The 27,299-nt window shown below is 43.0% G+C and overlaps 1 protein-coding gene across 2 annotated transcripts; it reads left to right on the top strand.

Annotated features, from left to right (window-relative positions):
• The first annotated feature begins 61 nt into the window (after positions 1–61).
• On the top strand, positions 62–24,203 carry DDX19A (DEAD-box helicase 19A). 2 transcript variants are annotated; one of them, XM_059046087.2, is made up of 12 exons: positions 62–227; positions 3,735–3,783; positions 8,893–8,943; positions 9,975–10,110; positions 12,433–12,525; positions 14,662–14,764; positions 15,158–15,272; positions 17,438–17,615; positions 17,986–18,223; positions 20,506–20,668; positions 21,132–21,323; positions 21,757–24,203. In XM_059046087.2, exons 1-12 carry the CDS (start codon positions 171–173, stop codon positions 21,816–21,818), a joined length of 1,437 nt encoding a protein of 478 aa, XP_058902070.2. In that variant the 5' UTR covers positions 62–170; the 3' UTR covers positions 21,819–24,203. The 2 variants fall into 2 exon arrangements, with proteins under 2 accessions (XP_058902070.2, XP_066875651.1); XM_067019550.1 differs by having other exon boundaries at positions 75–423; positions 21,757–24,087.
• The last annotated feature ends 3,096 nt before the right edge of the window (positions 24,204–27,299 follow it).

The following is a 27,299-nucleotide window of genomic DNA, read 5'->3' as shown; positions in this document are numbered from 1 at the left end:
GCGCCGCGCGGATGGTGACGTCTCGCGCCGGACGGAAACTGACGTCACCTTCGCGCATCGCCGCTTCCGGTCCGCGTGAGTGTGGTTCTTGCGCCTGCAGAGGGTTCAGGGCTGGTGTTGCAGTGCTTTCGGTTGTGTTTTTCGCCAGCTGGCCTTCCTTCTCCGGGACCATGGCCACCGATTCGTGGGCCCTGGCAGTGGACGAGCAGGAAGCGGCTGTCAAGTCGGTCAGTGGCTTCAGCTCCAGGCGGGGCGAGCGTAGTAGGAGGGCCCAAGCCGACCCTGCTTGGAGTCCAGGGAGCTCCCTGGGTTGGGCAGGCCCGTAGCCTACACACCCCTAAAGGTTTGCTGGGAGGAATCTCTTAGCCTTGATTTGCGGCTAAGGCAGAAGAGACCAGTATGGAGCCTTTTCCTTTGATCTGGGCAAGTTAAAGACTTTTATCCTGTGGCAAATCTGTCCCTGCTATGTATGCTGTCTTTTCTGCACTGCACCTCCTTCTCAGTGGGGATTGTTAGAAAAGGCGCAATGCTGATTCTCGTTTTCATCTGGTTTCTGAGTGATTCTCTGCTACTCTTATTTTACCATTTTTTAGATGCGTGCTTAACATGGTTGGCGGTTTGTAGCACTTTTCAGAATAACAGATTCAGGTTTATATTTAGTGTTTCAATCTACTGCATACGAGGGGAGGCACTACAAATTGTTTCATCTGTGTTTAAAAATACGTTTAATTTCATATACTGGTTCTTTGATTAATGAAGATCCATTCAGTGGGAAGTTAACTATAGTGTAAACTGTGACTCCCTGTTCTTATCTCTAGGTTACCTTGTTTGGTGGTAATGGACCATTGATTTTAAGAATATAGGGGTTTTTTGTAGTCAGAAGCCTTCCCCCCCACCCCGCCCCCTGCAGCATGAGGTGCGGCATGAGGGATCTTAGTTCCCCGACCAGGGATCGAACCTGTGTCCCCTGCAGTGGAAGCACGGAGTCTTAACCACTGGACCGCTAGGGAAGTCCCATGTAGTCTGAAGTCTTATGTAACCTTTTTTTTTTTTTTTTTTTTTTGCGGTACGCGGGCCTCTCACTGTTGTGGCCTCTCCCATTGCGGAGCACAGGCTCCGGACGGGCAGGCTTAGCGGCCATGGCTCACGGGCCTAGCCGCTCCGCGGCATGTGGGATCTTCCCGGACCGGGGCACGAACCCATGTCCCCTGCATCGGCAGGTGGACTCTCAACTACTGCGCCACCAGGGAGGCCCTTATGTAACCTTTTAATGCCTAAATTACATTTCTTCTCCAGTCACCCTTTATTACTTTGGGAGGATTGTCAGTTTCTCAGCAGATAGTTGAAATGGGCTAAATCCAGGGAAGTTTAGGAAGAAGCTTTATTACAGTCTAGTTAGGAAGCCTAGAATGCGGGAGGTGCTGTGAAAATGGTAAGAATAATGTGAGAAATGAACTTTGAATGGGGAGAGGATGTTTATGAGCAGAAAAGTCAGGGAAATTCCTCGTGAAGTTTATATTGGGGCTGGATATTAAAAAATAATCATTTAAGATAGAGATGAAGGTGAACGGCATTTTAGAATAGAATGCACAGAAGTGCTGCACTTGCCTAGAGAACAGGAATCAGAACTCATTTTTGCTGCAGCTTAAGGTTCTCGGGTTGTAGTAGGAGCAGTACTGAAAATATCGTAGGAGTGTACTTTGGCCCTTAACAAAGAACTTAAAGATGAAAGGATTTATTTGGCTGGTTTGGGGTTTTTTAAGAAGGATACTGACAAGATTAGATCTGTGAGCTAGCAAGATTTATTGGACTGCAGAGAACAGAATATATTAGGAGTGATGTCTAAAGGAAAGCAGATCAATGTGGAAGTTACTCTCATAGCCCAGAGATAGGGGGCCTATGTTGAATGATGAAAGTGAAGATGAGGGGGTGGATTCAAGAGATAATTGTGGGGCTTCCCTGGTGGCGCAGTGGTTGAGAGTCCGCCTGCCAATGCAGGGGACGCGGGTTCGTGCCCCGGTCCGGGAGGATCCCACATGCCGCGGAGCGGCTTGGCCCGTGAGCCATGGCCGCTGAGCCTGCATGTCCGGAGCCTGTGCTTCACAACGGGAGAGGCCACAGCAGTGAGAGGCCCGCGTACCACACACACACAAAAAGATAATTGTGGAGGTATGAAGATTTTAAAAAAAGAAGAGAAGGGAGATAAAGGCAAAGATGACTGTTTTCAACCTGGATCCCACAAGGTGGTATTAATATAGTGCTAATGACAGGATTAGGGGAGTGGGAGGAACAGCAGATTTGATATGTAGGGTGATGAGTTCATGTTTGGCTGTTCTGACTTTGAGGTAAGGAGGACAGCTTGGTAAGTACCTGTGTTGGGAATCACCAAGAGGTGTCCAGGTTCAATGATTTCCTGGGAGAACTCATAGGACAGCAGATGATTGTACTCACAGCTGTGATTTATTACAATGAGAAGCAAAATTAGCAAAAGGAAAAGGCCCGTGTTGCAAAGTCTAAAGGAAACGAGGCACAAGCTTCCAAGAATCTTCTCCCAGAGGAGTCCCAAGCTCCACTTAATTGCTGCTTAATTCCTCTAGCCACAGATTGTAACAACACATATGAAGTGTTGTCAGAGAAGCTCGTTGGAGACTCAGTGCTCAGGGTTTTTATTAGGGGTCTATCACATCGTCATTCTTTGCCGAGCAGGTACCAAAATTCCAGACCCCTGGAAGGAAACCAGGTGTTATTATAAACCACGTTTTTAGAAAGATAGTTAGTGAACCCCTCAGCGGTTCTGGGAATGGTGGGAACTCTCTCCAAATCCAAGTTTCCAGATGCCAGCCAGGGACCAACTTTGCAAGCTGGCTTTCCTAAGGATAGCAGTCAGACCTGCTGTGTTAACTCTTTTCTATACAGTGCCCATCAAGCATTTGGAAATGCGGCACTGGAGTTCAGGAGGAATCAGGTCAGAAGTATAAGACTGACAGCCACAAATAAATCAAAAAGTATTATAAAGGATATGATTCTGTACTCTAGAATTTAAATCTAGTATTTAGCATCAGGTATTCCCTAAAAGACAGTTACTGAGAATTGGTTTCAAATCTTTTTTAACCTACAACCCTAATCTAGCTGTGTTATTATGAATAACACAAATATAGACCTAAAGATACTTGGTATCTGGTTTCAACCACTCTGCTTATTGGGTGGCTGGTATAAGTAAATGTTTTAAAATGTTGCTTCCTGGGAATTCCCCGGTGGTCCAGTGGCTGGGACTCCGCACTTCAGCTGCAGGGAGCACAGGTTTGATCCCTGGTCGGGGAACTAAGATCCCACATGCCGTGCGGCGCGGCCAAAAAAATAAAATTAAAATTAAAAGTAAGTAAATAAACATTGATTCATAACAGTTGGGTAAGACCCTCTCCCCTTTTTTGTTTTACCATTTAGACTTATGTACATGAGCTTAATAAATGTAGTTAACCATTGAACAACTTGGGGGTTATGAGCCCCCAACCCTCCCTGCAGTTGAAAATCCCCAAATAACTAACATTGTCCTTCCTTATATGTGGTTCCACATCTTTGGTTTCAACCAACCATGGGTTGAGTAATACTGTAGCATTTATCCTTGAATAAGTGAACCCTTGAAGTTCAAACCTTTTGTTTAACGGTCAGTTGTGTAATTCATGGTATTTGGTTATCAGGTGTCTCTACAAGTATTTCCTTTTATTCCCATTCAGATGAGTAATTTGCAGATCAAGGAAGAGAAAGTCAAACCAGATACCAATGGTGAGTCACTAGTAACTACAAGCTACATGTGCACTTCTGCTTTGCACTCGCAGCTGCAGTGTGGAAAGGAGCGTTCATTTAGCACGTTTGGCAAATGTCAGCACTGGGTTTGAGAACCAGTAAATTCGGTTTCAGTAATGATGGAGATAGATTAGTTTTCCACATTTTATCTAGCTTCTGACTCCTTAAAAATCAAGAATCACTATTGGATTGTACAGTCACTGTTCACTTGATAATTTTTCCTTAAGTTTTTTTTAATTTAATTTTTTGAAAGGTTAATCTGGGTTCAAAATTCAGAAAGTATAAGTAAGTGAAAGGCCTCCTTCCCATCCTGGACCACCATTTACCCAGACCCCACTCCCCACCTATGTTACTTTGCTAGGGCTCCCACAACAAAGTATCACAAACTAGATGGTTTAACAACAGAAATTTATTGTCTCAGATCTGGAGGCCAGAAATGTAAGATCAAGGTGTCAGCTGGTTTAGTTCCTCCAAAAGGCTGTGAGGAAGAATCTATTCCATGTCTCTTCCTAGCTTCTGATGGTTTGCTGGCTATCTTTGGCATTCCTTGGCTTATAGGAATTTCTGCCATCATCACCCCAGTCTCTGCTTTCATGGCGTTGTGCATGTCTACATCCAGAATTTCCCTTTTTAATAATAACATTGGTCATACTGGATTAGGGCCCATCCTAACAACCTCATCTTAACTAAATACATCTGCAGTGAACCTGTCTCAAAAGGAGATCACATTCTGAGATACTGGGGGGTTAGGACTTGATCATATGAATTTTGGGGGGGAATAGAGTTCAACCCATATACCACCCTATGCCATAAGTAACCACTGTTACTGGATTTTTAATATTCTTCCAAAGTTTCTTTTTTTTTAATTGACGTATAGTTGATTTACAGTGTTGTGTTCATTTCTGCTGTACAGCAAAGTGATTCAGTTATACATACATACACATTCCTTTTTTATATATTCTTTTCCATTATGGTTTATCATGGGATATTGAATATAGTTCTCTGTGCTATAAGTAGGACCTCGTTGTTTATCCATTCTATATATAAAAGTTCACATCTGCTAACCCCAACCTCCCACTCCATCTTTCCCCCAACCCCCTCCCCCTTGGCAACCACCAGTCTGTTTTCTATGTCTGTGTCTCTGTTTCTGTTTCATAGATAGGTTCATTTGTGTCATATTTTAGATTCCACATATCAGTGATCTCATATGGTATTTGTCTTTCTCTTTCTGACTTACTTCACTTAGTATGATAATCTCAGTTGCACTTCCAATGTTTCTTTATGCAAAACAAATACAGATTTTTTTCTCCCTCTCTCCCTCTCTCTCACCAAAGGATGGCAGAGTATACACAGTGTACTTACTTTTTTTTCATTCAACAACATATCTTGGCAAGCTTTCCTTCCCAGTAAATGGAGTTTCCTCACTCACTTTTGTAACTGCATAGTATTACATTGTGTTGATAGACTATAATTTATTTAACCAGTCATCTTTTGATAGATACTTGGGTTGGTCATATTCTTTCGGTGTTATAAAGTGTTTCATGGAATAACCATGAACTTAATTCTTTTTACATGTATGCAAATACGTTTGTAGGATAAATTCCCCCAAAATGGATATCCATGGTCAAAGGCATATGCACTTGCACTTTTTATCAGTATTTTTCAAGGCACCCTCTATAAGTATTATACCAATTTATATTTCTATCAGTAAAGCATGAAAGTGTTTCCCTATAGCCCCACCACAGAAGTCAAAAAGTTGAAATTTTGCTAATCTGACAGGTAAAACATGGTGGATCAGTGTAATACATTTTGTATTTCATTAATAAGGTTGAATATTTTCATAAGTATAAAGGAATTTGTTTCCTTTTCTACTGAGCTTTTTCTTTTTTCTAAATATGAAGAACTTCATATTTTAAGATTGTGATAGAAGTTGCTAATACTTCAGTCAGTTTTGTCTTTTGACTTTTTTCTTGTGTATTTTTGCTCTGCAAACTTTTTTTTAAAAAATTATTTATTTATTTATTTGGCTGCGCCAGGTCTTAGTTTCGGCATGCAGGATCTTTGTTGCAGCATGCGGGATCTTTAGTTGCTGCATTCGGGATCTAGTTCCCTGACCAGGGATGGAACCTGGGCCCCCTGCATTGGGAGCATGGAGTCTTAACCACTGGACCACCAAGGAAGTCCCTCTGCAAACATTTTTATATAGTCAAATGTATCAGTCTTTTACATTATTATTTCTGGAATTTGAGTCAGTTTTCATAGTTCAGTCCTTGATCCTTTTGGAATGTTTCCTGGTGTGAATTGTGAGGTATGGATACAAAGTGTTTTCTCTAGTGTGTTTCAACTTTTTAATTTCAAGATGGCTACAGACTTGTTTCCGTGCCACTTTTGTAATAGTCCATTCTTCCTCTCTAGTTTGAGATCCACCTGTATTATATACCAAATTCTGCATTTTCTCATCTATCCTATCAAGTTTATTTTGCATATTCATGTACCAGGATCATATTCCTGATTGCTGGAGCGTTATGACATGCTTTAATATCTGTGAGTGCTGGTCCCCATTCATTGATCTTTTTTTTTTTTTTTTTTTTTGGCTGTGCCACACAGCATGTGGGATTTTAGGTCCCTGACCAGGGATTGAACCCATGCCCCCTGCAGTGAAAGTGCAGAGTCTTAACCACTGGACCGCCAGGGAAGTCCCCATTGATCTTTTTTTAGAGTGTTCCTGGCTATTCTTATTTTCCATACGTATTCTGTTATAGTCAACTTGACTAGTTCTAAGAAGACAAAGAATCTTTTAGTATTTCTCCTAGGACCATGTTATATTTATAACTTAACATCTATATGCTATTGAGTCTTTTTATAAAACCTATGATTAAGTCTTTCCATTTTTTTCAAATCCCTTTTTGTGTCCTTTAGGAATGTTTTAATGACTGTAGCATATGTGATGTCCCCTCTTTCATTTCTATTACTGGCGGTATGTGTTTGTTTTCTTTTTTTTGATGAGTCTACCTAGAGACTTATCAGTTTTTTTAATCTTTTCAAAGAGCTAGGCTTCAGCAATGTTAATTTTCTTGAATATTTGTCTTTTATTTCATCGATTTCTACTCTGGATTTTTTTCCTTCTACTTACTTTGGGTTTACTTTCCTCTTCTTTTTTATCATATACGTCAAATAGTTTCAGTTTCCCTTTTGATTTCTTCATTGGCCCATGGATAATTTAGAAGTGTGTTGTTTGATTTCCAGATATTTGGGGGGTTTCTAGATATCTTATTAATTTCTAATTTAACTCCATTTTGATCAGAAACCTTTAAATATGATTCTGCAGTTATTGGGTATAGTGTCCTCTAAATGTCAATTAGGCCACCATTATTGATAGTGTTAATTCAGATCTTCTATGTCTTGACTGTTTTTTGTTTGTTTGCTTTTTGGTCTAGTTCTTCCAGTTGTTGAAAGAGAAGTGTTAAAATTTCCAACGACAATTGTGGAATAGTCTTATTTCTCCCTTTAATTTTGTCAGTTTTGGCCTCCTGTGTTTTGCAGATCTGTTGCCAGGTACATTCACATTTATGTCTTCCTGATGAATGGACCTCTTATTAAAAATATCCTCCTTTATCTCTGGTGGTGATTTTGGTCTTAAAATCTGCATTACCTGAGCCACTCCAGCCTTCGTATGCTTACTGGTTGCGTGATGTATCTCTTTCCATCCACTGACTTTCAACTTATTTGTGTCTTTATATTTAAAGTGTGTCTCTTGTGGGAGTATAATCTATAAAAATTTTGAATCACTATGTTGTACACCTGAAACTAATACAATATTGTAAATTAACTATACCTCAATTTTTAAAAATTCAAAAATAAAGTGTGCCTCTTGCAGACAGCTGACGGTTGGATCTTGCTTTTTTATCCATTCTAATAATCTCTGTCTTTTAATTGGAGTATTTTATCCGTTTGCATTTAATGTAATTATTGATGTGGTTGGGTTTAGGTTAGCAATTTTACTTTTTCTTTGTCCCCTTATATTTTGTTTCTCTGCCTCTTTTCCTGCTTTCTTTTGGGTTAATTGAATATCTTAGAGTTCCATTTTTATTTATGAACTTTTTAGCTTTATCTCTTTGCATCAGTTTATGAGTGTTTTAAAGTTTTCTTCATATAGGTCTCACATATTTTTTGTTAATTTTATTTCTAGGTGCAATATTTTATCTTTTTAGTTGCTATTATAAAGAGGATCTTTTCAATACTATCTCTATTTATAAAAGCTACTGATTTCTATTTATTTATTTTGTACCTAGCTCTTTTATCTTTTACTGAGATATCTTATTTTGTAGTCATTTTTAAGTTGATACTCTTAGTCCTACAAGTTTACAATCTTTTGTAACCTAAAAAAGTGATCATTTTACCTCTTCCTTTTAATTTTTAATACCTTTATTTTCTTTCTCATGTCTAATTGTGTCTGCTAACATAATGCTGTATTTTAAATATAGTTATAATAATGCTGTATTTTAAATAAGTAAGTCAGAGGTGATATATCTGATCACTCTGAAGTCAGCCAGCATTTCTAGAAATTTGAAATTTTCTTATGCACTAAACTTCCTAGGAATAAAAATTCATTAAATGTATAGAAACGCCAACTATTTAAATTTTGATCACTTAAATAAGGTTTGATATTTATGTTGTCCCATCTTTTGAGTGGATTTTTTTTAAAAATAAATTTATTTATTTATATTTATTTTTAGCTGTGTTGGGTCTTCGTTTCTGTGCACGGCCTTTCTCTAGTTGCAGCGAGTGGGGGCTACTCTTCATTGCATTGTGCGTGCTTCTCATTGTGGTGGCTTCTCTTGTGCAGCACAGGCTCTAGGCGCATGGGCTTCAATAGTTGTGGCGCACAGGCTCTAGAGCGCAGACTCAGTAGTTGTGGCACACCGCTTTAATTGCTTTGCCACATGTGGGATCTTCCTGGACAAGGGCTTGAACCTGTGTCCCCTGCATTGGCAGGCAGATTCTTAACCACTGTACCACCAGGGAGGTCCCCTTTTGAGTGGATTTGATACTTGCCGTTCTGATTATGATAACTGTCTTCTTGTGTAGGTGTTATCAAAACCAATGCCACTCCAGAGAAAACAGATGAAGAAGAGAAAGGTAACTAATCTTTGAAACCCTGTAACAAGAGACATAGTATCACCTAGGACATGCCTCTCTGGAGCCAGAGGCATTCTGAGTTATAAGATCAAGGAGATGAGGGGAATCAGCCAAGAAACTGAAAACAGTGAGATAGAAGGAGAACCAAAAGAGAGTGGTATCCCAGAAACCAAAAGAAGGAAGTGTTTCAAAAGTAGGGAGTCATATACAGGTAATAAGTTGGTTAAGAGAACTAAAAATTGTTCAGTTGATTTAGAGTGTAGTAGTCATTGGTGAGCTTGACAAGGGCTGTTGAGGTCAGGTGGGGAGGTTAAATTAAAAAAACCTCTTCAGTGTGCATTCTGCAGAGAAGGAGAGAAGAGAAAGTGAAGACATGAGTATAGACAGCCCTGTCAGGGAATGTTCCATAAAGGGGAGCAGAGAACTGGGACAGTAACTGGATGGGGATGTGGGATAAAGGAGGAAGGATATTTGTGATGAGAGGTGTTACAACGTTTATACATGCTGGTGGGAATGATCCGTTAGAGGGAGAAACTGATCATGCAAGAGAGAAGGTCACTGCTGGGAGAAATATCCTTGTCTGAAAGATGGAATGGGACCCATTGTTTAAGGGGCTAGCCTCAGGAGCATGGCGGTCCGTCCATAGTTACAGCAGGGAAGGTGGAAAGGACGCACACAAACGCAAGTGGGTGTGTGGGTCGTCACGGCAGCGCGTGGAGGTGCTTCTGATTACGTTCACTTCTCAGGGAAGTGAGTCGCAGGGTCATTAGATGAGTGAGAATGTGGAGAGGTTAGAAGTTGAAGAGAGAAGAGTGAACAAGCGGCGTATAGAAACATGAAGTCTTGCTGGGCAGCTCAGCCTACTTGAGTGTAGCAGTCAGGAGTTGAAAGTGAGACCTTTTGGTGTGACCATGTGTTTCTCCCACCTTGCTGGGCCATTCAGGTGCGGGTGCAGACATGGGGAGAGAGGTTTCACAAGGGTCAGGTCTGCCCAGTGAATATGAGGAAGATCTACTGGTTTTTTCCTACAGAGGACAGAGCCGCCCAGTCCTTACTCAACAAGCTGATCAGAAGCAACCTTGTCGATAACACCAACCAAGTGGAAGTCCTGCAGCGGGATCCAAACTCCCCGCTCTACTCGGTGAAGTCCTTCGAGGAGCTTCGGCTGTGAGTATCCATTCCTTTGAACAACTGTTCCTTGCTAGTCCCTCCTTTATAAGACTTAGCATATCAGAGATCTTGTGGGAGTTTTACTTTCTACTTTTATTTTTAAAAAATCTTAGTATATTTACTTTCTTTGACTAGTTAATAATTCACATGATTCAAACGTTTTAAAGTATGAAAAAGTGATGGTCTCCCTCTACCCTTGTCTCTTGGCTACCCAGTTCTTCTCCTTAGGGATTTTTAAATGCCACAGATTTATTCATCATAGCTGAAAGTCTTTTTTCTTTTATGCTCTTAGAACTTTCAATAAAATATTGGCTGACAGGTGATTTCTGGATGTCAGGAACATTTCTTATTAGGTAAGCCCTTTTGTTAGACTATAGGGTTTACAGTGTTAAGAACAGTTTATCTGCTTTTATAAAATCTGTCCAAGAAGCCTATGCAGGATTCCCAGTAACTGCAGTGGAAATCAGCCTTCGGTGTTCCAGAATTTTTTAAAAAATCCAGAACCCAGAATTAAGCCTTAAGTGTGCAGATTTATGCACTGTGGTGAGCATGACTTCTAACATGTCCTTGTTTTAAAGGCAGAGAATTATGTAATGTTATGCCAAGTTTTTCGTTTCCTTCAGTAAGTTAGTAAAGAGGTATTTAGGGTCGTTGGTTTATGTACACGACACTATGCTGGGTGTTATGAGTAACACAAGACATAGCTACCATTCTTGCTGCCTGCCAGGACGCAAATCATAGACAGAAAATAGCTAGTGAATAAGAAAGTGGTGGAATGAATGGATTCTTTGCCTTTGTTCAGCAAAGGCAGTGGGCATATATCATATGCCCACTGTAGGGAAATAGGGTCCACGTTTCTGCCAACTATTGCCACCACTTTAGAGTAAGAGACACTTAAAATAATAGAGCTAACTAGAACCAAATCAAGTTAATGCAGCAGTAGCTAAGAGCGAGGTTTTTAAAGTGTGGCCTTTTTTTATGAATATTTTCAGGACATTAGACTTTTCTATGTGTATTTTCTCTGTCAAAGGCTTTTTTCAGCAAATCTGTCATCTCTGCTTCCATTCATAAATTCTGTCCAAGCAGCTAGGTGTGCTCTGACAGCTTGCTTTTCCAAGTATCAGTGGTCTTTTTAAGTTCCTTTCATTTGAAGGACTGGGGTTCTCAGGTCAACCAGTGATGAACTGTCCTCTTTGAAAAGGCAAGTTCTTTCTGATTTAATTGTTAGTAGCCAAAGGAAACAAAGAGTAAAACCTAGGTCACCTAATATACTTGGTCTATTTTTTACTGAAAAGATCTGCAAAGTAAAAGAAAAATAATGAGCCACTGAAAGTTCTTGGATCACTTGAGTCCTCTTTCAGTAGTGAGTTTGTTTCCTTGGCAACCAAATCAGAATCTGCTAAGCTTCACAACCTTTTCTTCCAAATGGATGTTACTTTTCAAAGTTCTTTGTGTCTGAGAACCACCATATGCCAGAAGAATTGCCTTTTAGAGAGCCTGTTAAACTCTAAGGAAGTCTTAGAGAACACTCTTGACTTGGTTTGACTTTTTTTTAAAAACAGTGTGGTGGGATTTTTGTTAAACACCCTGTCAATTTAGAGGTAGCAGAGAGCTTGTTATAAATGTACTACAAAAGCAGCTTTATTTGATATTTGTGGTGTGGTTACTTATGTAAGAAGTTAGTGCTTTTCTAGTTTTGATTTTGACTTGACATAATAAGTAAATCTAATCACTCGTAAAGTTCAGTATGACAACTGAACTCCCTTTACCTATTTACTAGAAACTGGCTGAATCAATTTTCTTACCTCTCAATTGTCCCGAGTTCTTGCACAGCTGGCTTTGGAAGGCCCATGGAACACAAAATGACTGTGGTTCAGTGGAGCATCTGCACTGAGAAATGAAAACAAATCTCATTCCCTAAAGGGACTTCTGTATCTTAGTGGCATAGTAAGCAGTGTTTATTTTTAGATATGTCTTTTATAATTTATTTTATATTATGAATTAATAAGTACCATTCTTCCAGTATCCTGGGAATGTTTGTCATCCAAGGCCAGCCAAATTTATGGGTCTCCTGAAAGATGAATTTCTCCAAGAAAGGAAACTAGCCTGGATTTTATAAATTGCATAATAGTTTCAGATTAAGATTTAGTAGGGAAAGATTTTGGTTTGGTTTTGTTTTAGTTAGTATTTTTTAAGGCACAGGAAAATTTGTCTGACAGGAAGTATCATTCTTTGCTAGATATAGGGAAAAATAAAATTCTAGGCCTTTAAAACAATTTCAACAACTAGGAATCCATCTTTCTCTCCTTGGCCTCCTAGGAAACCAGAGCTTCTGCAGGGAGTCTATGCCATGGGGTTCAATCGACCATCCAAGATACAAGAGAATGCGTTACCCATGATGCTTGCTGAGCCGTAAGTATATGGACCCTGGCACAGCTCTTCAGAACTGGGTTCACCGTCTTCCACCAAGAGCTGTAGTGTTCCTGAGCACAAGATGGGCCGTTGAGAGCAACGTGCTTCTTCAGGGGAACAGCTTAGACAGATGCAGAGAGAGTCAGATGCAATTCAATACAGTTTCTGCCTTTTCCACTTAATAAAAACTGATAGAAAAAGTTAGTGCTGTTATTCTATGCAGTTTTAAAAACTATTTTGTTGTTGTTGTTGCTATTGTTTTTTAATAATTTTGAAAATTTTGAGACCTGCAAAAAATATCAGGAGCAATGCCAGGAACATCTCCGTAACCCCATCCTGCCAAGAAATAAATCTGCCATTAATCTAGTTGGCAGTTGTAGCCCCCATACAACTCCCTCCATTCACAGCCCCCTCCCCCTCCCCCTCCCCCTCCCAAGTGAGCATCACTGATGTGGGTCATTATTCTCTCATGTTTCTTTATCCGTTTACTACATAGTTTGCTTTCATTGTTTGTTTGTTGTTTTGGCCATGCTGCGTGGCTTGTGGGATCTTAGTTCCCTGACCAGGGACTGAACCCGGGCCCTGGCCCTTGGTACTGAAAGCGCCGAGTCCTAACCACTGGACTGCCAGGGAATTCCAAGTTTGCATATTTTTAAACCTTACATAAATGGTATCATACTTAGGGAGCAACTTTTTTCATTCAACTGTATTATTTATTTGTTTGTTTATATTTTGGCTGCACTACACAGAATGTGGGATTTTAGTTCCCCGAGCAGGGATCGAACCTGTGCCCCCTGCAGTGGAAGCTCAGAGTCTTAACTACTGGACCACCAGAGGAGTCCCTCTTTTTTGATGATAAAAATGCCACCTAGGACTTCCCTGGTGGCTTAGTGGTTAAGAATCCACCTGCCAATGCAGGGGACACGGGTTCAAGCCGTGGTCTGGGAAGATCCCACATGCCGTGGAGCAACTAAGCCCGTGCGCCACAACTACGGAGCCTGCGCTCTAGAGCCCATGAGCCACAACTACTGAGTCTGCGTGCCACAACTACTGAAGCCCACACGCCTAGAGCCCGTGCTCCGCAACAAGAGAAGCCACCGCAGTGAGAAGCCCGCGCACCACAATAATGAGCAGCCCCTGCTCACCGCAACTAGAGAAAGCCCACACGCAGCAACAAAGACCCAACGCAAACCAAAAATAAATAAATTTTTAAAAAAAAATGCCACCTATTCCCATGACATTGGGCCTGAAGTGAAATGTGAAAGTTCCCTCTACAGCATCTGACTTGTTCTCTTAAATTTTCCATAAAGATGAGAAAAGGGAGCACCTAGTAGGAGCCGAGTCCTGAAGACACGTTATGGCTCAGGGATTTGTCTGGGCACGGATGTTACTCTGCAGTCTTAATTTCCATAGGCCCCTTGGGGTATAAAACTAGAGCACTCTAGCTGTACTAGGGTCTAGAATGAGCATTTCTTAGTGTGAGCCCATCTAAAATAATCATCATGGGCTTCCCTGGTGGCTCAGTGGTTGAGAGTCCGCCTGCCGATGCAGGGGACGCGGGTTCGTGCCCCGGTCCGGGAAGATCCCACATGCTGCGGAGCGGCTGGGGAAAAAAATAAATAAATAAAATAAAATAATCATCATTTCACTTAATATTTAAGCAGGTTTTTTTAACAACATATAAAAAGTTTATCATTGTACTCAGTGCAGAAAACCTGGATAATAGAAGCATAAAGGGGGAATCCCTATTCCTACCACCCAGAAAGAATGTTTGGACACTTGATTGTTTTTTGTTTTGTTTTTAATAAATTTGTTTATTTATTTTTGGCTGTATTGGGTCTTCGTTGCTGTGCACAGGCTTTCTCTAGTTGCGGTGAGCGGGGGCTACTCTTTGTTGTGGTGCGCAGGCTTCTCACTGCTGTGGCTTCTTTTCTTGCAGAGCGTGGGCTCTAGAGCGCAGGCTCAGTGGTTGTGGCACATGGGCTTAGTTGCTCCGCAGCATGTGGGATCCAGACCAGGGCTCGAACCTGTGTCCCCTGCATTGGCAGGCGGATTCTTAACCACTATGCCACCAGGGAAGCCCCAACACTTGTTATTAACCGGTATTATTTTCATCTCTGTTCTTCCTTCATCCAGCCCACAGAACCTGATTGCCCAGTCTCAGTCTGGTACTGGCAAAACAGCTGCCTTCGTCCTGGCCATGCTCAGCCGAGTGGAACCAGCAGAGAGATACCCCCAGGTGAGGGGGTGGAATCCTGGGGGCCCTGGCTTGCTCATCCTGGGAATGGCTGTGCCATCTGGGGGGCTGTCTAACGAGGGTGCCCCTGGTACAGTCTGCACGCGTCTGATGCCTCAGACTGTTGCTCAGGCAAAGCCCGATGGTGCACCAGGCCCTTACCTGGGTAGAATTGATTGGGAAGCAGCAGCCTTAAACAGTGGCTTCTGAAGGCATCTGCCAAGCCAGGGCTCCCTGTTGAAGGCTTCTGTCTACAGCTGAAATGTGGGCCTGGTTGACGAGGATGTGGTTTCCTACACTGTTCAAGTGGTAATGACATCGGTGTACTTGTTGCTTTAGAGCCTGTTGTCTGTTACTACAAGTCTCTCCTAAACTCATCTATGATCTGCCCGTTAGTGTCTGTGCCTCTCCCCAACGTATGAGCTGGCGCTTCAGACAGGAAAAGTGATTGAGCAGATGGGCAGATTTCATCCAGAACTAAAGCTTGCTTATGCTGTTCGAGGCAATAAATGTGAGTATAAAGGGGCAAGACCTAGGCCGTGAGTTGGGGGGTGGTGGTTAGGTATTTGAATTTTGAAGATGAGGTGATGATATTCAACATTCTAGTTCAGTCTGACCTTGGAGCCCAGTGTTGCCTTTAGCAAATCTACTTAAATACTTGCTGATTTGTTAATAATTCTCTCCACTCCTAAAATAAGATTTTAAGTTGTTTTTTTTAAAATAAATCCCTTCATGAGTCATGGGGTTCTTAAAGTGTGGAGTATTTCACTGAGGAGCCAGGGTTTGAATTCAGCATCCAGAGTTCTGGAAGCTGCTTACGAGGGAGGGATGAGCACTGAAGATGGTAGGTTGGGTCAGTTCCCTTTCTTTAAAAGTAAAGCACAGCTTTAGTAAGAGTAATCTAAGAGCACGTACAGTTCACTTGCTCTTACCAAATCAGAAACCCTTCCACCAATTCGTTTTTCATGTGTTCTGCAAAATGTAGAAAATATGGGTTAAAATGGGAGGAGGGGCAGGTAGAAAATGGGTAATGGAGAAGTTATCAGAATATATAAAACTACAAAACAGTTAGAAAAAAGTAAGCATTCCAATAGGAAAATGGACGAGAGAGGCCCAGTTGAACAGACGCTTCACAAAAGAAGGAATTCAGATGGCCAGTAAACGTGAAAAGATGATGAGCTTCATTAGTCATCAGGGAAACGTCAGGTGAAACCACTGTATGCCTCTCAGATGGTAGAAATGAGGAAGTCCGACAGACCAAGTGTTGACCAAGATGTGGAAGAACTGGAAGGCTCATGTGCTCCAGTGGGGAGTATACATTGGCACACTGACTTCCAGAAGCAGCTGGCATTACCTAGAAAAATGAGAGACATCCCTTCAACCCAGCAGTTTATAATCACCTAGAGCAGCGGTTCTTAAACTTTTTGCTCTCTTACACTCGTAAACATTATTGAGGACCCCAAGTACTTACTTTGGAAGAATGTGAAGAAAATCTAGCCTTTCTTATAATTTTAGATATTGTTTTATTGGATGCCATACCAAAACTTATTAACAAGTGGTAATTACTTAAAAGTTAGTTGCCATGTGATATCTGAAATCATATTAATGAACTCATCGTACTGTTACATTAAAATTCCTTGGTCTCCCTTGCACTTTTTTTTTAAAAAAAAAAACAAGTTTATTTTCTTTTTTAAAAATGTATTTATTTATTTATTTAATCTTTGGCTGTGTTGGGTCTTCGTTTCTGTGCGAGGGCTTTCTCTAGTTGTGGCGAGTGGGGGCCACTCTTCATCATGGTACGCGGGCCTCTCACTGTCGTGGCCTCTCTTGTTGCGGAGCACAAGCTCAAGACGCGCAGGCTCAGTAGTTGTGGCTCACGGGCTCAGGTGCTCCGCGGCACGTGGGATCCTCCCAGACCGGGGCACGAACCCGTGTCCCCTGCATTGGCAGGCAGATTCACAGCCACTGCGCCACCAGGGAAGCCCTCTAAACAGTTTTATACTTTTATTGGTGTCATCCATTCGGTGTGTCATATTTTACTTAGTTATGTTTTAATGCATGCATATCCTTGCATATATGTTATTTCACACATATTCATGTGCATACAGGATTGATTCGTAATAGTGGAAGCACTGGTCAAAGGCTACATGCGTTAGTAATTTTGATAGATGGTTATATCAGTTTCAACTCCCACCAGCTATAGTTTGAGAGTAATGTGTTTTTTTTTCAATCAAAGAGAATCTGTACTTAGGAAAACTGTCTACACAATTAGAATGTCTAACAAAGCAAAAAATCATTGGGCCAGGATCCTAGGATTCAAAACTACCAATTTATAAGGAAATCAATGAACCATAAGTGAAGGGATGGTATAAAAAGAATAAGTGTTATGCTAAAGAAAAAGAGTTGGGTGATGGGGAATTACAGGAGAAAGTAGAAAAAGGGAAACTAACACTCATGGAGGGTGGACTGTGTAGGATTTAATCCTGACCGCAGTGCAGTGAGATAGGTGTCATTATGCCCATTTTATAGTAAAAGAACACAAAACTTTTGGGTAACACCCCTGTGTTTTGAAATCTGGAATTAACTTGTTCTAGCTCTGGAAGGCTGGGCAAGGCTTTCATTTCGAAAGTGGGTTTAGCCATGGAAATACCCACAGAACACATCTTGTCTCCACAGTGGAAAGAGGTCAGAAGATCAGTGAGCACATTGTCATTGGCACCCCTGGGACCGTTCTGGACTGGTGCTCCAAGCTCAAGTTCATTGACCCCAAGAAGATCAAGGTGTTTGTTCTGGATGAGGCTGACGTGATGATAGCTACTCAGGGCCACCAAGATCAGAGCATCCGCATCCAGAGGTAGGAACTCGTGAGCCAGGAGGAACTTCTTGGCCTCCTGATCTGCAGCATCATCTCCTTTTACTTCACCCTCCTCTTCTTGCCCGCCAGGTTCTTTACTCTGCAGCTCTCAGAGACATTTGTTTGGTGGGCCATTTCCATGTCGCACTGACCGTACCCCCAGCCTGGGTTGAGGAAGGAGACTTAGGGACTCTACCACCACCCGTCCCTGCCCCCACGTCTGCTCCTCCCTCCTCCCTGCAGTGCTCCTGCCTGCTTTGCCACCTTCCTGGGGACACAGGTCATCCAAGCCTGGGGAGGCTGTGCTTCTGTTCCTTCCAGTGAAACACTCTGTCGGGGTCATGTTGAACACCTGGGCCTTCCCTTGCAGGATGCTTCCCAGGAACTGCCAGATGCTGCTTTTCTCTGCCACCTTCGAAGACTCTGTCTGGAAATTTGCCCAGAAAGTGGTCCCAGACCCAAACATCATCAAACTGAAGCGCGAGGAGGAGACCCTGGACACCATCAAGCAGTATTACGTCCTGTGCAATAGCAGAGATGAGAAGTTCCAGGCCTTGTGTAACATCTACGGGGCCATCACCATCGCTCAAGCCATGATCTTCTGCCACGTGAGTAGCCGCAGCAGCAGCAGGAGGCAGCCTGCGGGGGAGAAGCTCCCCTGGAGGGTGTGGCCCTGCGCCCTCCCTCTCAGCCAGCCCCACTTAGTGCTGGGGGCCCAGGTTCCCTCCCTGTGGCTGGGGAGGAAGTGGTTTGTGAAGATGTAAGGAACAATTTCTTCTTAGTATCCTGAGGCATATACATAGTCTAAGCATAGAGTCTCCTGAACTTTATATCATTTGTAGGTAATACATTAGAAAACCCAAGTAAATCAACAGGTATCTGTAGGAAAAATAAGAAACTAAACAAGACGGTTGGTTAGAAAATTACTAGAAAATAAGTAGTTTTCCAGTGTCAAACACAAACACTTAGAAAATGGAAGGATAGACCCCATTTATAATAGCCAAAATAACTTTTCAGGAATAGTTAAGATCGCTGAAGAAAACATCAAAATTCTGTTAAGCGAGGTAAGAATAAGAGAGCTCTTACTCTATTATTGGAATACCTGTAGATTTTTTAAAAATTGTTTTTAGAGTGGCATTGTTTTCCCAAACTCAAATTGAAACTTTCAAGCCTACAGAAAAGATGAAAAAAAAATACAAAATGAGCACTTTCATGCCCTTCATCTATTGTCAACATTTGCTTTATCCATAAGCTTTTGTGTGGTGGATACGTGTACTTTTTCCTGAATCTTTTTTGGCTGTGTTGGGTCTTCGTTGCTGCACGCTGGCTTTCTCTAATTGTGGCGAGTGGGGGCTACTCTTCGTTTTGGTGCACGGGCTTCTCATTGCAGTAGCTTCTTTTGTTGTGGTGCACAGGCTCTTGGTGCACAAGCTCAGTAGTTGTGGCACGTGGGCTCTAGAGCGCAGGCTCAGTAGGTGTGGCACACGGGCTTAGTTGCTCTGCAGCCTGTGGGATCTTCCCAGACCAGGGCTCGAACCCATGTCTCCTGCATTGGCAGGCTGATTCTTTTTTTAAAATTTAATAAAATACTTTCAGTTATTTTGCTTTGGGATATATATCTAATGCCATATACGGTAGAAAACTGCAGTATAGATCCTTTTGATTAACTGTTTTATTCCAGACATAATGTAACTCAGTATATTTAGAAAGTATGTGTGTATATAAATACTTACTATAAAAAAACCCTTTTGTAAGCATGTTATTCCTCTACTGAAATGTAACTTGATAGAAGCCATGCCTTACATTTTTAAATTATCAGGTGATTTGCACCATATAGCACTAATGATTTTCCATCAAAGAAATTACTCATTTCTCATTTTGTGAAAGTATCAATTAATGAAGCACCTGACAGTTTTAAACAGTAAGAATTAGAAATTCAATATAAACAAATCTTGCCTAATGTAATTATTTTAAATTTGTTGTGTCCCTTTCTAGGGTAAGGGTTTTATGCACATTTTATTATTATTTTTTAACATCTTTATTGGAGTATAATTGCTTTACAGTGGTGTGTTAGTTTCTGACAGGTGGATTCTTAACCACTGCGCCACCAGGGAAGTCTGTTGCTGAATAATTTTAAAGTCAGTTGTAGATATCAGGACATTTCCCACCTGAATGCTTCCTAAGAATGAGATGTGCTCCGGCATGAGCACAGCACCATTGTCACGACTTTCACTATGATGTAGCGACAGTGTCCTCTCTGTAGTCCATCATAGGCCACTTGCCCCACGTGTACCAAAATGGCCTTTACTGCTTTTGGCTGCTGCTGTTAAACCTAAGAGCCAGTCAGAGACTGTCTGTTGCATTTAGTGTCTCTTGAGACTCCCTTAATCTATAACAGTTTCTCCACCTTTCATGACGGGGACATCTTGAAGAGTCCAGGCTAGGGACTTCCCTGGCAGTCCAGTGGTTGAGACTTTGCCTTCCAGTGTATGGGGTGCCGGTTTGATCCCGGGTCAGGGAGCTGGGATCTGACATGCCTCGGGGCCAAGGGGCCAGGGCATGGAACAGAAAGCAATGTTGTAACGGGTTCAGTAGAGACTTTGGAAATGGTCCACATCAAAAAAATCTTTAAAAAAACCCAAAAAATGAAAAAACAGTTCAGACTAATAAGTAGTCTTTAGAATGTCTCTGATTTTCTCCCCCTTGTGATTATATTAAGGTTAAATATTTTTCTAAGATTAGCACCCAGGTGACATGGTTATTTCTTTATACCATATCATGTTAACAATTTTAAGACATTTAATGCTTAACTGTAAAGTTTTAGTAGTCTTCCAGATGAAAAGTATTCTCTTAAGGTACTTTCATTTCTGAAATGTTTTCTTCCTTCCAGACCCGCAAAACAGCTAGTTGGCTGGCGGCAGAGCTCTCAAAAGAAGGCCACCAGGTAGCTCTGCTGAGCGGTGAGATGGTGGTGGAGCAGAGGGCTGCAGTGATTGAGCGCTTCCGAGAGGGCAAAGAGAAGGTTCTGGTCACCACCAACGTGTGTGCCCGCGGTGAGCAGAGACTGTGTCCTGGTCTGCAGGCTCGGGGTAGCAAGAGAGATCCTCGTCTGCGGGACACTCCGCTGGTTTGCAGGAGATCCTGTTTTCTAGCAGAGCCTGTTTGGATTCCCTCAGCAGAGGAGAACTTTCACAGAAGCCAGGAGTCCTGACTTGGTGGCTTAGAACGGCACCTGCTCTTCTTGGGGCCCCCAGTGAGGCTTTAGCTGCTTCTCCAGATACTGGTATCCAGCAGAGGCTCTCTGGAGCCTGATGGCTGATTTCATAATTTGGTCAGCACCTGCCACAGTCCTGTTTTCTCCCTCTGGGTTCCGCTACCTGCCCCTTTGTCTGAATCCCAGAGCTGGCCCCTCCCAGACCGTTCCTTCCACCTGAGGTTGGTGTGTGTAGGCCTGACTGTGGACGGCAGTGATTTTTGTCTCCCATCCTTACTCCTGTCCACCTCTCCTTCATGCAGGTATCGACGTGGAACAGGTGTCTGTCGTCATCAACTTTGACCTTCCCGTGGACAAGGATGGGAACCCGGACAACGAGACCTACCTGCACCGGATCGGGCGCACCGGCCGCTTTGGCAAGAGGGGCCTGGCCGTGAACATGGTGGACAGCAAGCACAGCATGAACATCCTGAACAGAATCCAGGAGCATTTCAGTGAGTCCCTGGGAGCGTCCCCTGCTGGGCCCTTACCTTACGGGGCAAGTCCAGGAGGGGAGGGGAGGGTGAAGGGTAGGTCTTCCTGTGGCCCCGAGAGAGGCCTTTGTCCCTGTCCCATTCCCATCCTTCCCTACGATGTGGAAGTCCTCCGAGAGCACACCTGGAGAGCTCGGGGCTCAGGGACTTGCATGACAATCTCCCCTGGCCAGGCCGAGGGGCCTGGGGCTCTGGCTGTTGCTGTCCGTGTCCCTTGCTGAGCCACTGGAAGCCTTTGGGGTCAGTGAAGGATCCCTGTGGCCAGAGGCACAGCACGTCCCTAGGCAGCAGAGACCTGTGTTTCCTCCCTCCCTGCTGTGCTGTCCCTTCCCTGAGTGTGTGTCTCTGTAAGCCCATGTTGGTCTCTCTTTGAATTCTCTTTTCTTTCCCCCAGAGAAGAAAATAGAAAGACTGGACACAGATGACTTGGACGAGATTGAGAAAATAGCCAACTGAGAAGCCCCTGCGGTCGCCGGGGCCGCCGCTGGTGCTCCCCCCGCGCGGGGCACTAGTGCTTTCACGGCACAGGCCTCGACAGCCAACACAGGGATGAAGGCGCAAGCAGAGAGAAACTACCTACCTCATTTTAAATTACGTTTGGACTTGACAAAAATTGCGCAAATGATGGGGGAAGGTAGAAGAAAAAATTTGCATTTTCGAAAATTTAGTCCTTTTCCTCCCATCCCTTTTTAAAGCCACGGTTTCCTCTGTCTTTATAATAACATGCTCACTATTGGTAATCGCTGGCCCCAGGATCCCCTGCCTGTTTTCTGGCTAGGGGTGTTGAGAGCAGCCTCTCGCTGCTGAAGAAACGATAAGAGGTATAGGCGGAGGACGGGAGAGGCCCGGGCAACTCAGCTGTGTGAGCTCCTGTGTGTGGGTGGAGCGTGCAGGGCGGCGGCAGATAGGCCTGTGAGCAACACACCCCATCCCCGACTGAGACTTGTCACGAATGCCTCTTGCCCTTGGCCGCCTGCCTTCTCCTCAAACCCAGAGATGTTCCAATTGATCCCTTTTACCTCTGTGCAGAGTATATCCTCCTCTCTCCCTGTGTGAGCATCTCGGCTACTTTGTAAATGTCAGATTTGGGGGGAACCACGGAAGCCAGTGAATCTTCAGAGGGACTGCTCTGGCAAGAGTGGATGATCTAGGGCTGCCTTCTCCTCTCGCAGTTGTCCTGTCTGCTCAGGTACCTGGTGTCACAGCAGCCAAGGGACACCGGGTGCTTTTCTGACACACACCTGGGCGAGTGAGTTGATTCTCACCCATGGATGTCACACTGTGCCTGGAGTCGAGCAGCAGAGTTTGCAAAGGAAGTTATGACCAAGTGAAAACTCTGATTATGCAGTTCATCCATAACAGTAGATGAACTTTAATTCATACATTGTCTGTATGAATAAGGATGGATAAATTAGAGCTATACCCATCATTCATTATGTTAAGAAATTTAAAAATAATTATGGAAACGCTTTACTAATCATGATTTGTTTTTACTTGTATTTTTCTGCTTATTAGACTAATATATGCTCATTAAAAAATGTGTGTGTGTATGTGTATATATATATATAAAGCCTAAGTGCTCACCCCCACCTCTCTGGGATCACCATTGCTGGTGGCTTGGTGAACATTCAGTATATCGCCTTCTGTTTGCATTTATCAACCCACTTTTCTTTTACAAAAATGTGAACGTTCTACTCACGCTCTTGTGCAACCTGCCTTTTCACTTACCCGTGGATCTTGGACATGTGGCGTGGATGTACCTCACTCTCAACAAGCATCATCGCAGCGTGTAGCTGCCCCAGCATATTGTGTCACGGCTCCTAGTGAGAGGCACTTGGGGGGCCTCCGCTGTGTTGTTGCCCACGGTGAAAATACCAGTCCCGGTCCTCTCGGAGCCCAGCTGAGACTCCCTCAGGATGTATACCTGGAAGTAGAGTTGTTGCGTCAGAGTAGGGACCCTTAACGTTTTAACACATTGTTAATATAGCCTGCTGAAAAGTTTTTTACCAATTTATGTTATTGCAGTGATAACAAAGATACCTATTACATGCTTACCAACCCCCGCTATTATCAATTTTTAAAACTGCCAGTCTGAGTAGCAAATATAGATTATATAACTGCTTTTTAAAAAAAAATTTAGTGATGTTTGGCAAATTTTCAGTTTATTGGTATTTGTATTTTCTGTTTTGGTATGCTGCCCATTCCTGTCTCACCGTTTTGCTACTGGCTTGTTAGTTCTCACTGAATTTTAGCCACCTTTCTATTTTAGGGAAATTAGACTGTCTTGAGTGGTGGACGTTTTCCTTTTTGTCTTTACAAAAGTTTGTCTTTACAAAATCATTTTTTCTTAATACTGCACAAAAGTTTAATATTGGTCAGAATGGCCATCATTTAAAAGTCTACAAACAATAAATGCTGGAGAGGGTGTGGAGAAAAGGGATCCCTCTTGCACTGTGGGTGGTAATGTAAACTGATACAGCCACTATGGAGAACAGTGTGGAGGTTCCTTAAAAAAACTAAAAAAATGAACTACCATATGACCCATCAATCGCATTACTGGGCATATGCCCAGAGAAAACCATAATTCAAAGCGTCATGTACCACAATGTTCATTCACTGCAGCACTATTTACAATAGGCAGGACACAGAAGCAACCTAAGTGTCCATTGACAGATGAATGGATAAAGATGTGATACATATATACAATGGAATATTACTCAGCCATAAAAAGAAACGAAATTGAGTTATTTGTAGTGAGGTGGATGGACCCAGAGTCTGTCATACTGAGTGAAGTAAGTCAGAGAAAAACAAATACTGTATGCTAACATATATATGGAATCTAAACAAAAAAAAATTGATTCTGAAGAACCTAGGGGCAGGATAGGAATAAAGATGCAGATGTAGAGAATGGACTTGAGGACACGGGGAGGGAGAAGGGTAAGCTGGGACGAAGTGAGAGAGTAGTATGGACATATATACACTAACAAATGTAAAACAGATGGCTAGTGGGAAGCAGCAGCATAGCACAGGGAGATCAGCTCGGTGCTATGTGACCACCTAGAGGAGTGGGATAGGGAGGGTGGGAGGGAGACGCAAGAGGGAGGAGATATGGGGATATATGCATATGTATAGCTGATTCGCTTCGTTATACAGCAGAAACTAACCATTGTAAAGCAATTATACTCCAATAAAGATGTTAAACCAAAGAAAAGAAAAGAAAAAAGTTTAATATTGCTCAGACTTCATTATTAAGAAATCTGGATTTCATGTCAGGGCTAGAAAACCTTTCCTCATCTCAGTATTATAAATTATTTACTCATGTTTTTGTAGCTTTTGAAGTGTCGTTTTGCCCGCCTGATTTGCTGTGAACGATTACGGTTACCTCAGGGTGAGTGGGTGTGTGGGCTGTAGCCGAGACTGAGCGACAGGGTCCAGCTGGGATTGGGTGTGAGAGAAAGAGAGACAGTGTCCTGGGGGTGCAGCAGGTATGGTGACTGCAGGTGTGTCAGGGGCGCATGCAAGCCACCGGTGCGGGAAGGGATTCTGAGAAGAAAAGTGGGAGCTAGAAGTGGAGCCAGTTTCCAGAAAGGCCGGGGACAAGGCGAGCGGGGGTAGAGAGGAAGCAGTGCGAAGGGTGCTCGGAAGGGAGACAGGCAAAGAGGGAGAGGAGGTCGTGTGCAGTGCCATAATTCCGATAAGTGACACCCACTTTGACCCCGAAACACAACGGTGATACAGAAAAGGTAAAACTAGAAAACAAAACATACCGCCCGACCCAAAAAACAAGATGAATACTTCTGTGGACCAGTAATGGGGAAAAATGCAAAGCTGCAATCAGGGCTGAAGCCAAAGCTTGCTGAACTCCCGTCCGGGGACCGAGCAGCTGCAGGCTGTTAGGTCCCGCTCAGCAGAGGGGCCGGGAAGCGAAACGCTGCACACAAGACCAGAACTCAAGGCAGCCTCGCCGCTTGGAGGGCACTGGATTGGAGCTTCGCCTGCACGCCAGCTGGACAGAGACTTTCATCAAGACACAGGCCCAGAAAGGAGACAGGAGGATGCGGATCCCCGCTACAACCGGTAACCCACACCATCCTGTCAACTGCCTGCCTGGTCTGATATCCTCTGATCTCACTGAATCAGCACACCTGGCTCTAGAATAAGGGCGAGAGGGGAGGGGAGCTGGATGGAGCCAATTGCTAAAGCCACCTGTGGGGCTTCCCTGGTGGTGCAGTGGTTAAGAATCCGCCTGTCAATTAAGGGCACACGGGTTCGAGCCCTGGTCCGGGAAGATCCCACATGCCGCGGAGCAGCTAAGCCCGTGTGCCACAACTACCGAGCCTGTGGTCTAGAGCCCGCGAGCCACAACTACTGAGCCTGCGCGCCTAGAGCCCGTGCTCTGCAACAAGAGAAGCCTGCGCACCGCAACGAAGAGTAGCCCCCGCTCGCTGCAAATACAGAAAGCCCGCACGCAGCAACGAACACCCAATGCAGCCAAAATTAAATAAAAATTTTTTTAAAAGCAAACCCACCTGTGGATTGTGGGGAGAGAAGAAATTGAATGCAAAGAAAGACGCAAATAGAGGGAAGGTGGGGAGGGGCAAGATAGGGGTATGGGATTAGAGATACAAACTACTAGGGATTACATAAATAAGCAGCCAGGATATATAGTACAGCACAGGGAAATACAGCCATTATTTTTTAATAACTTTAAATGGAGTATGATCTATAAAAACATTGAATCACTGTGTTGTACACCTGAAACTAATATTGTAGATCAACTATTCTTCAAAAAAAAGGTCTCAAATTCACCCCAAATAAAATTTATTTTATGGAATGGCCTCATAAAATGCTTAAAGTATGTTTGCATGCTCAAAGAGAAAGCGAAATGATTACATTTCACTGAAAAGAGCAAGAAACTATGAAGTAAATTTGGACAAGAGCAGTGGTGTGCTGAAACTCACACAAGCTGGCTGGTAAATCACTGGCAGATTGAAACTGGCTGTGCTGGGAATATTTATACCACAGAAATAAGCAACACTATAAATTAGGGGTTTTAGTTTGTTCTCAGAGACAGTTTACCAGCATACCACTGGGCAGAAATAAAACAAGATTAGAAATTTTAGAAATGAGAAAGTTAGTCATTGAAATAAACTCAATAAATGGGAATCCTAGATTTTAAATCCTAATTATACTCTCATTTTAAGGACAAGAATAAGAACACAACCGAATTTCAGTAGATTCACACAATAAAACTGTTTCTTGCTCCCATAAACTCTAAGCTGGATGTTCCTGATTGGTTGGCTCTTCTGGACACTTTCCCCTGACTCTTTCCATTGAAAAGAGTGGTGTGTTGTTTTTTTTTTTTAATAGAATTGATTTTTTTAGAACAGTTTTAAATTTATAGAAAGAAAAGGCAAAGTTACCTCACAGCAAAAGAAGGATTGAACTCAGATCCTTCTGAATGCAGACACCAAGCCTTCTCCCTGGAGAGAAGCCATGTTGCCAGAAAGAGCCTGTATTATTCTCAGGAGCAGAAACAGCTGTTAGATGAAAGGTGTTGTTTCTATATTCTCGGGGAGCAGGCTGGTCCTGATACCCACAGTTCAGCAAGAGTAAGGGGAGGGGCCACCTTGCATTTTTGTGCGTTAGTTGTCACACAACTCACCACAGAAGCGGTGATTTTTCTGGAAGGGTGGTGAGAAGGAGCATTGATTCCTAATTCACTCAGAAAGGAATAATTTGATTTTTTAAAGTGTTTTAGGATTTCACCCTTCCCCTCACCAAGCCAGGAATGATGTTTTGCTACTTTGCCAAATATGTCACAGGCAACAGTTCCTTGCCTGCTGAATGGCAGCCCTTAGCCGTTCATTCCTCTGATGGGTAAAATATTTAATCGCTTCCTGCCCTTCCTCTAGCATCCAGCCAGAGTGCCAGCCA

Source organism: Kogia breviceps, chromosome 18 (assembly GCF_026419965.1).
Source record: "Kogia breviceps isolate mKogBre1 chromosome 18, mKogBre1 haplotype 1, whole genome shotgun sequence".
Lineage (NCBI taxonomy): Eukaryota > Metazoa > Chordata > Mammalia > Artiodactyla > Physeteridae > Kogia > Kogia breviceps.
The sequence above is the reverse complement of the archived record's forward strand: the minus strand, read 5'-3'. Positions and strand labels throughout refer to the sequence as shown.